Source organism: Schistocerca americana, chromosome 7, assembly GCF_021461395.2.
Source record: "Schistocerca americana isolate TAMUIC-IGC-003095 chromosome 7, iqSchAmer2.1, whole genome shotgun sequence".
Classification (NCBI taxonomy): Eukaryota; Metazoa; Arthropoda; class Insecta; order Orthoptera; family Acrididae; genus Schistocerca; species Schistocerca americana.
The window spans coordinates 80,326,880-80,336,739 of NC_060125.1; the positions used below are offsets into that span (position 1 = coordinate 80,326,880).

General features: G+C 47.8%; 1 protein-coding gene across 1 annotated transcript in view; it reads right to left on the reverse strand.

Moving 5' to 3' along the window:
* The window catches only part of LOC124622728 (semaphorin-2A-like), a 329,443-nt gene extending 321,252 nt beyond the window's left edge, over positions 1-8,191 (reverse strand). The window contains exons 1-2 of the mRNA XM_047148519.1: positions 8,166-8,191; positions 7,669-7,988 (exon numbers count right to left, since the gene is read on the reverse strand). Of these exons, the coding sequence (XP_047004475.1) occupies positions 7,669-7,988; positions 8,166-8,191 (346 nt within the window). The remainder of the gene's footprint in view (positions 1-7,668; positions 7,989-8,165) is intronic.
* Between the last annotated feature and the right edge of the window lie 1,669 nt (positions 8,192-9,860).

Below are 9,860 nucleotides of genomic sequence, written 5' to 3' on the forward strand. Positions count from 1 at the left end.
TAACATCTGAGGTCATCAGTCCCCTAGACTGCGGTCCGTACTACTTAAACCTAACTAACCTAAGTACATCGCACACATCCATGCCCGAGGCAGTATTCGAACCTGCGACCGTAGCAGCCGCGCGGCGACGGACTGAAACGCCTAGAACCGCTCGACCACAGCGGACGGCGACGACTCGATCGTCGTCATCATAACAATGTGCTGTGGCCTTCTCCACCAGGTATCGCGGCGCCTACAGTATCAGCAACCAAACTGACAGCCCACAGCCGCGGGTTGCCCGAGTTGCTGGCACACCGAAGGACTACACAACCGACAGGCAATATTGATTAACAGCCACAGCAACAACCACAACAACAACACCACAGCAAAGACACCAGCGGCCACTAGGGGCCACTACCGGCCCACATAAACATAAGGAAGAGTTCGCTGCAGGTCCCGGAACTATTTTCACACGTCAAACCACGTGATGGGAAATAGTTCCGAGGTACTCATCCACCGAAGCGCTATAAAGGCCGGCGCTCGGCCGCACATCGGACCGGAGATCATAGCCATCAGTGTCTCGTGTGTGCCGTCGTGTTTAGTGTTCAGTGTTCACCGTCACGCTCCATCGTTCACCTGTGCCATCGCCATCTTCCGTGTTAGTGCGTCGTGACAACAGTTTGTAGTGTGGCTTATCGTCGAGTGTTTGTCTTTATGTGTCTACTGTTTTATTACCCACCGCTATGTAACTTACGTGTATTGTTTCTGTTGTTTTCTCATTGTCTATTCTATTGCTGAAGAGCAGCGTAGAATGCTGCTGACAGCCTGCCTGTTGTACAGGTTTTAAAATAACAATAAAGAAAAAAAAAACGCACATCAGCAGCTCATCGACCGGCAGCAGACTTGGATAGCTGCCGCCCCGGCAGCCCGGCTCGGATCTTCTCGCTCATCTCTGGATTAGGCTTGGTGTATCGGAGAAGTCTCTGGCGGATACTAGAAGGAAATTATTTCAGTTGTTTTCCATCTCATTCTTGTATGTAGTTGTGATTCGAAGACGGATCACTGTTTTGTGTTGGTGTTATAGTTGAGAATTTGTTTTGGTTAATTGAACAGTCCAATAAATTGTTTTCGGACTTTGATCGTTAGTTTCTTCTGCTTACGCAGGCATATCACAATGGATCGGAGCTGGCCACATAGTAAAGAATAATTCAAACAGCAGCTTACAACGTTATATCCAGAGTTAATGTAGAAATTTATGAACTGAATGGAAGGAAAGTGTAGAGGAGGAAATTGGTTTCATTGCAGTATTCAGGATAAAGTCACTATCGCGCAGAGATGAAGAGCAGTGCACGGGATAGGCCTGCGTGGAGAACTGAATCGAGTTAGTCTTCGCACACTGATTTGTATTTACATTCATCAAGTTGACATTACCCATCCCAGACCATGAGTGTACTTAAAACCCTTGTACACAGCGCACACACAGTGTCGGATGCCAAGAATTTGCCTAAGGAACTGGCACATTTGAGGACGGTGTTCTTAGACAATGGGTACTCGACCCGGTAAATTAACAGGGCCTTCTCAACTAGAGCCAGGAACCGGGAAGTGGATAAAGAGGAGGACGCGCCAGCCAAGTCCCTAGCTTTTCTTCCCTTTGTCGGAAATATCTCCTTCAAGATAGCAAGGATTCTTGATCGTTTTAATGTGAAAATGGTTTTTCGTCCGCCTTCTAAGATTTCGGATTTGCTAGGATCGGTGAAGGATGATTTGTTTCTGCGGAAAGCGGGAATTTATAAAATACCGTGTCAGTGTGGTATGGCCTATATAGGACAGACAACGCGGAGAGTGGAAGAGCATTGTACAGAACATCAACGTTGCACTCGCCTACTGAAACGCAGTAAGTCTGCAGTTGCGGAACATTGTATTTCTAACGGACATTCGATGGAGTACGACAAAACTTCGATTTAGGCCACTGAAAAAACTTTTTGGGACTCCATTATCAAAGAATCAGTTGAAATACGCATTGCGGGAAATCTAATGAACCGTGACAGTGTTTACCAATTGAATAACGCATGGAATCCCGTCATCTCCGAAATTTGCTCGAGACGAAGATGCTAGAAGACTTCGATAGCTGCGGCCAGCGACAATACCGACGGCAGCTGATTACTGCAGCGAGGGCGCTGCCGCTGGTCGGTGTGGCCCTTCTGTCTCCGCAATTGCAACGCATGCGCGGCAGTACTATCGGCGCACTATATAAGCTGGAGCGGAGAACGTCTTCGTGGCTGAAGAGCGGCGTAGCATGCCGCTGACAGCCTACCTGATTGTTCAGGTGTTAAAATAACAATAAAGGGGGAGAAGAAAAAAACGTCTTCGTCAGTCCTTGTTCAGCTCACCTGAAGATGACTGGCAGTTGTCCAGCCGAAATATCGTGCAATGAAGCTTACGACGACCGGCTGCAAACCCGAAATCTTTTTGACCTTAGTCTTCGGCGACAAAACCCGAAAACAAAATAACTCGAATAGCTCCTTTCTGTACCTGAAATAAGTGCAGCGTCAACTACGGGTGTGATGCGGTGCGGTGTGAAGAGGACCACACCACGGTTGCGCCTGCCCCCTGCTCATCCGCCGCCGACACGTGACGCGAGGCGCCGTGCCGCGTCGCTCACCTCCCCCGCCCCCCACCCCAATGTCAACCCTTCGTTCAACCCCTCCCCCCTCCACCAGCCAGTTCCGCGACGCATTGCCCCGTTTCCGGCCGGCTGGGCGCGCCTCCACCTCTGCCACTGGCTCTGGCTGCACCCTCGCTGATTGCCGATTTATTCCGTTCCGTTCGAATACGCAAAAGTTGCTCGCCCTTATTTGCTGCCTCCGGCGGCAGCCTCGCGACGCGCCCGACAGAGGCGCGGCGGGCGAATAAGACGCAATAACGACGGACGCCGCCAGAACGCCAATTCGTTGTAACAAGAAACTGCCTGTCAATCCAGTCCCAGGCAGACATCGCCAGGTTAACTCCACCTAGAGAACGGGGGCCCATCACTAAGTTTTATTCCACTGATGCTCTACTATTAAGCTTCACAGATGGCAGTACTGTTCTCAGTTCAACCCATAAATTGTTTTTGTAAATTACCTGCAGCGTCTACAGAACTGAACTATAATCACTGTAAGAATTCATGCTGGATTTCCCCTTCCGTAAACTGAAATTTGCTATCAACATTCCACTACTTACAATGGAACCTCCCCATCGCACCCCCCTGAGATTTAGTTATAAGTTGGCACAGTGGACAGGCCTTGAAAAACTGAACACAGATCAACCGATAAAACAGGAAGAAGTTGCGTGGAACTATGAAAAAATAAGCAAAACATACAAACTGAAGAGTCTATGCGCAAGATAGGCAACATCAGGGATAGTGTGAGCTCAGGAGCGCCGTGGTCCCGTGGTTATGCCGGCACGGTAGCTCAGCGTGTTCGGTCAGAGGGTTGAGTTACCCTCTGTAATAAACAAACTGAGTAAACGAATGAACGAGAATCCTGAATGAGTGTCATCGGACGTCCGCCACGAACAAATTGAACGAACAATATACAGATCCAAAAAAAAAAAAAAAGTGGTTAGCGTGAGCAGCTGCAGAACGAGAGGTCCTTGGTTCAAGTCTTCCATCGAGTGTAAAGTTTAATTTATTTTATTTAATTTATGATTATCACATCCACAAGAAAACCTAAATCGGGCAAGGTAGAAGAATCTTTTCACCCATTCGCCAAGTGTACTAGTTAGGTGGGTCGACAACATATTCCTGTCATGTGACGCACATGCTGTCACCAGTGTCGTATACAAAATATCAGACGTGTTTTCCTGTGGAGGAATCGGTTGACCTATGACCTTGCGATCAAATGTTTTCGGTTCCCATTGCAGACGCACGTCCTTTCGTCTACTAATCGCACGGTTTTGCGGTGCGGCCGCAAAACACAGACACTAAACTTATTACAGTGAACAGAGACGTCAGTGAACGAACGGACAGATCATAACTCTTCGAAAATAAAGAAAGTAAACTTTTCACTCAAGGGAAGACTTGAACCAAGGACCTCTCATTCCGCAGCTGCTCACGCTAACCACGGGACCACGGCGCTCTTGAGCTCACACTGTCCTTGATGTTGCCTATCTTACGCATGGACTACTCAGTTTGTATATTTTGCTTATTTTTTTCATAGTTCCACACAACTTGTTTCTGTTTTCTCGATAGATCTCTGTTCAGCTTCCACTGTGCCAACATATTACTAAATCTGAGGGGGATGCGATGGGGAGGTTCCCTTGTTAGCAGCACTCAGTCACATTCAATTTTTGTTTTCTTTTTCTTTGCGTAATATCAAGACACGTTCATAGGATTTTTCGACCTGGAAAAAAGCGTTCCACAGTGTAAAATGTTGCAAGAGGATCGAAATTCTGAGAAATATCGGCATAAGTTATAGGGAACCAACACAACGAATAATAAGAATGGACGACCAATATCGAAGTGTTCGGATTAAAAAGGGTGTAAGACAGGGATGTTGTCTCCATCCCCTACAGTTCAATCTGTAGCTCGAAGAAGCAATGACCGAAACAAAAGAACGGTTTAGAAGTCGAATTAAAATTCAGAGTATCAGTGATACAATTCGCTGATGACATTGCTACCCTGAGTGAAAGTGAAGAAGAACTACGTGATCTGCTCAATCGAATGAACAGTCTAACGAGTACAGAATATTGATTGAGGGTCAGTCGAAGAAAGACGAAAGTAATGAGAAGTAGCAGAAATGAAAACAGCGAGAAACTTAAGACCAGGATTGATGGCCACGAAGAGGATGACGATAAGGGATTCTAGTACCTAATGATCACAATAACCAATGATGGACGGAGCAAGAACATTAAATGCAGACAAGAACTGGCCGAAAAGGCGTTCCTGTCCAAGAGAAGTTTACTAGTATCAAACACAGGCCTTAATTTGTGAAAATAGTTTCTCAGAATGCACGTTTGTAGCACAACACTGTGTGGTAGTGAAATATAGACTGTGAGAAACAGAAGAGGAAATGTGCCTGACGACTTTTAGGAGAGAGACACCCAATATGACGGCATCGTAGTCACACTGCGTTGCGTTTACGATGCAGCAACGCCCTCAGACGTCTACTTTTGACCTCCCCTTATACATTAAACGCTACCTTTTCTTCCAACTGTCCAGATGTCTTACTAAAGTTATCAGTCTATGAAATTTGACTTGCGAAATGTGGGAACCCTTACGGGAAGTTTTTGCAAAAAGTCAATGAAAAAATTATCTGTTCGTCATACTCTAAGTGTCCGCCCCGGTAGATGAGTGGTCAGAGCGGCGGTCTGTTGCGCCAAAGGGCCTGGGTTCGATTCCCGGCTGAGTCGGAGATTTTCTCCGCTCAGGGACTAGGTATTGTTTTGTCCTTAAGCCCAGGCGCTCGTTACTGGCGCGCCAGTCTCTTGGATGTCCATTATCGATCCTTCAACGTTTCTTATCTTTGCTTGCCTTGTTGTTTCCCGCATTCTCGGGGCGAGTGGCAGTTAACGTTTGCTCGGGCTACCTGCCCTGCTGAGACGCCGCGAGGTACGAGGTGGGAAGCAACCACGTATATGTGGAGTTGGTTGTACGCGATCTGCCGGTTTAGCATGGGGGATATATGTTGGCTGCCTGCCAGTCTGCTCTCCTGATTGGCGATCTGCCTTGCGACCAATAATGATATGTGTTACAAACCGGACACAATAGTCAGTACCAGGCCCCTTTGCCTTTTTCTTTTATCACTTGTTTACTACATCAGAGAAATATACATTTTAAGACAAAATTTAACTACATGAAATATTGCCCCAGTAAAGGTTAACATAAGCAGTGACAAAACTTAGTTGTCTTAAGGGTTTCTGCTGGCAACAAATTTTAACGAGGCAATGTAAGGTTTATATCAATTTAGCTCAAACACGTAGCTAGTGATTGAATCACGACACAGACACTTCAACAATTTCGGTAACAAATAAATAGCGTGAATTTATACTCATAATCAACAGCCTTGCCATTGAATAAGTAGTAGGCCATTTGGAACGAATTAGCAACACCCCGCAACTAGGGGAGTTAAATAAACAAACTTACAGTAATTACATGAATGACAAATCAAACACACTATGCTTCACTGAAACTCTTCAGTATAAGCCAAGACAAAATGAAGATTCCATTGACTGACTAGCACTGAAGTCACACTAAAGCTCATCTCTGTGTTTCCAGACACACATGGGGCAAACTTATAGAAGACAAGATTTTGAAGGGAGCATATCAGTAAAACCGGTGGTGGAGCTAACTCGTGCCACTGAAAATTAAGGTACTTGACCGGGGCACAAGGTGGTATACAATGAGGTTGCCTTAAGGCTATACTGCGCTCCAAAATATTAATTCAATTGGCCAATTCAAAATTAAGTACGCATAAACCAGCATGAGGAGTGACACCTGGTCGCTCGAAGGGATGACAACACTTAATTGAAAAGACAAATGCCGGAAGCGGCAGTAACATCAAACACCTTCTCGGAGTTTTAACCAGGAGTCACTTCCCGTTATACAAGCAAACATTTAACCAAGCACAAGGACGGAACGCCAAAGATAAAATTCAAATAAAACCCCCAAATGATTATAATGTACAGGGAACCCCAACTATTTAAATTCAAAACAATTAGCTCTCCGCAAAGGCAGTGTAAACGCGAAGGCCACACTTAAGAGGCCACCAAAATTGGTTACAAAAGGTCTTATAAATTTGCTCCTTTTCTTTAAAGAAACACAAGGCTGCTTAACTTCTGCTGGCTTCTGCTGGACGTCCGGTATGGCTCGTGTAGGATACACCAGACAGCAACCCAAGCTAGGCGGTCGCAAGGCACGGCGAGCAAAATCAGGAGAGTAAGCAGGCAGGCAGCTAACACATACCCTCCATGCTGAACCGGCAGACCGCGTACAACCAACTCCACATATGCGTGGCCGGCCGGTGTGGCCGAGCGGTTCTATGTGCTACAGTCTGGAACCGCGAGACCGCTACGGTTGCAGGTTCGAATCCTGAATCAGGCATGAATGTGTGTGATGTCTTTAGGTTAGTTAGGTTTAAGTAGTTCTAAGTTCTAGGGGACTGATGACCTCAGATGTTTAAGTCCCATAGTGCTCAGAGCCATTTGAACCATTTGAACATATACGTGGTTGCTTCCCACCTCGTACCTCACGGTGTCTCAGCAGGTAGCCCGAGCAAACGTCAACTGTCACGGAAAACAACAAGGCAAGCAAACATAAGAACCATCGAAGGATCGATAATGGACGTCCAAGAGACTGGCGCGCCAGTAACGAGCGCCACGGCTCAGTCCTCATTATCATTTCATCATCATCAGTGGAAGGCAATGGGAAACCACCACTATGATCACTTCCCTAGACGCTCATGCGGTGGACCACTCTGACGAGGCTTCCCCCATGACAAGACCTGCCGTACGGTAGAACACAAGTTTGTACTCTCAGTAAGTGTGTTCTGTCTACAAACCGTCCTGCACCCACGTCCCATCGCTGCGGATTAGAATAACTTGAGGTCAAGAAGGAGGATGCAACGTGCCACTCGGCAGCGCGCTATAAACCGCGTCACACACACACACACACACACACACACACAGTGGGAAGGTGCTTGCTGTACTCACTGTCGAGCCACTTGGAGTCGTACTTGAGGGTGCGCTTGAAGGGGAACTGCGTGCGGCCGGTGCTGGGGTTGTGCAGGTCGGCGCGGAAGATGAGCGTGTCGCCCTTGGTGAACTCGGCGTTGGTGCCGCTGTAGAGGCCCGGCAGGCCGCCCGGGTTGCCGCGCCGCACCCACAGCGCCGTCGAGTTGTCGGCCGGGTCGTAGGGGCACTTGGCCACTGCGGGGCCAGAGCCCGCCGCCGGGGACTCGCCGCCCGCGTGGCTCAGGTTTGCCTGCGGACAGCAGCGCGAGCGGCGCGTCAGCCGTGCTCTCGACAGTACACTGAGCACTCGCGGATGCGATCCGGCGTAAAGTCAAGCGCCGGCACGAGGCAGCAGAGAGGGCTGTGAACATCAGGCAATAGCACGCTGGCCGACCCCTCCCGAGGACGACCACGCAGCGGCCTCTACGCAAAGATAACATAAGCGCTGCGCCCGACTGGCCGCTGCCCAGTTCTACAAAAGCCTCAAGTCAAGCAACTCCATCCTCACCTCCTGACCATACAGCAGAAAGCCCATTCCTGTCTCTGCTTCCTGAAACTCCTGCCTGGCCGGTCATGGGGGTTACATCCTTCCACTATCCTCCACACCTACATATCTGTCATCTGTCCTACCCTCTATTATGGCAGCATTGCCTACATCTCCGCACCCACCCGCTTTTACAAGGCCCTTCAAATCCTCGAAAGTCATGCGCTCTGCCTTGCCTTCGATATCTGCCTTCCTTCCCCCACACGGCTCCTGTATGACCTCATCCCCTTCCCCCACCTCCTCCTTTTCCTCTAACATCTCTGCATCTTTTGCACTATCTGCAGGTTTCATCCCCCCATCCCCTGGTTTCCTCCTTCCTCTCCACCCAACGCTCGTTGCCGCGCCCCTATCACTGTATCCTTCCCTCTCTCCACTTCCACACCCTCCATTTCCTTCATCAGGGCAAGTTCCAGCACCTCCCACTCCCAGATGTTGAACTTCGCCATGACATCTACACTTCCTTCGAACTGTACCCTGGCCTTGTTCCCTCCCCTCCCCAGGGACCCCCTTTTCCTCTCCCCTACTTCTCCCAGAGCAGATGTTCCTCCTCTCCCCCCCATGCGTCCCTGCACCCGCTCCTCAACTGTGTCCCTCCCATGTCCCTCCCTCCCCAGCCCTCTTCGACGTGTCCCTGCCTGTCTCTCCCCTCACCTCCCTCCCTACCTTCTTCCCTTCCCCCTTATCTCTATGTCCCTGGCAGATCCTGTGTTTCGCTCATCGTCATCAGTGTGCTATGTCAGTGTTGTGTTTGGTGCTGTTCTCCTGTGCAGCAAGAGCTGTGGTTTCAATTGTGTGCTTGACCTGTTTATCGTCCATGACTGTTCCGTGCTACACTGTCCGCCACGTCGCTGTTTTATTTAGTTTTATGACTTTTCTACTCCGGCTGTACTTTGCCTGGTGACTTTTAATCAAGTGTGAGTTTTTTGTGTGAGTTACTTATTTTAGATTTTTTTCTCCGATTTACAGTCACCACTTTGAAATCTTTCTTTTCTTTTGTTCTGCCTTTTTTTTGTTTTCCATAGTCCGCCATGTTTTCTTCTGTATATTATTTTCAATGCCTTCCTGTCTAATTTTGTCTCTCAGCTGAAGAGCAGCGCTTATGCTGCTGCCAGTCTGCCCCTGATGGGGAATGGAAATAACAATAAAGGAAAAAAAAGACTAGCAACTAGGACAGAAGTGTCAACTGTATTACTTCTCTTGTATTAGGATTGTTATACTGAAGAGATTTCTTATTTTGTATGTCGCCCTTTGTTTGCACCACATCTGTTTCACACAAAGTTAAGTATTGTCACTTACTTTTCACAAAAACAATGTCTTATTAATTCGTTTGATTTGTTGTCTAGCGATCCGAGAAAGCAGGTTTCCTAGACACCACATATTTTGACGACTAGGCGGGTTTTAACAAGATGTGCCCGTGATTGTCCGCAGAAATTTATCCGAGACGGGGCCAAAATTGTGGAAGTGACATTTCTCATATAACAGATTCGGAGACTTAGGAAACGTGGCGTGCCCCTAGCGCTAATTCTGAGAAGAAGTATATGGAGGTATTTGTACTTTGATCCCTAAACGCTAAGCAAATTTCAACAGTATATGCAAACTTTTGTCGTTGTTCCTATGAACATGGACG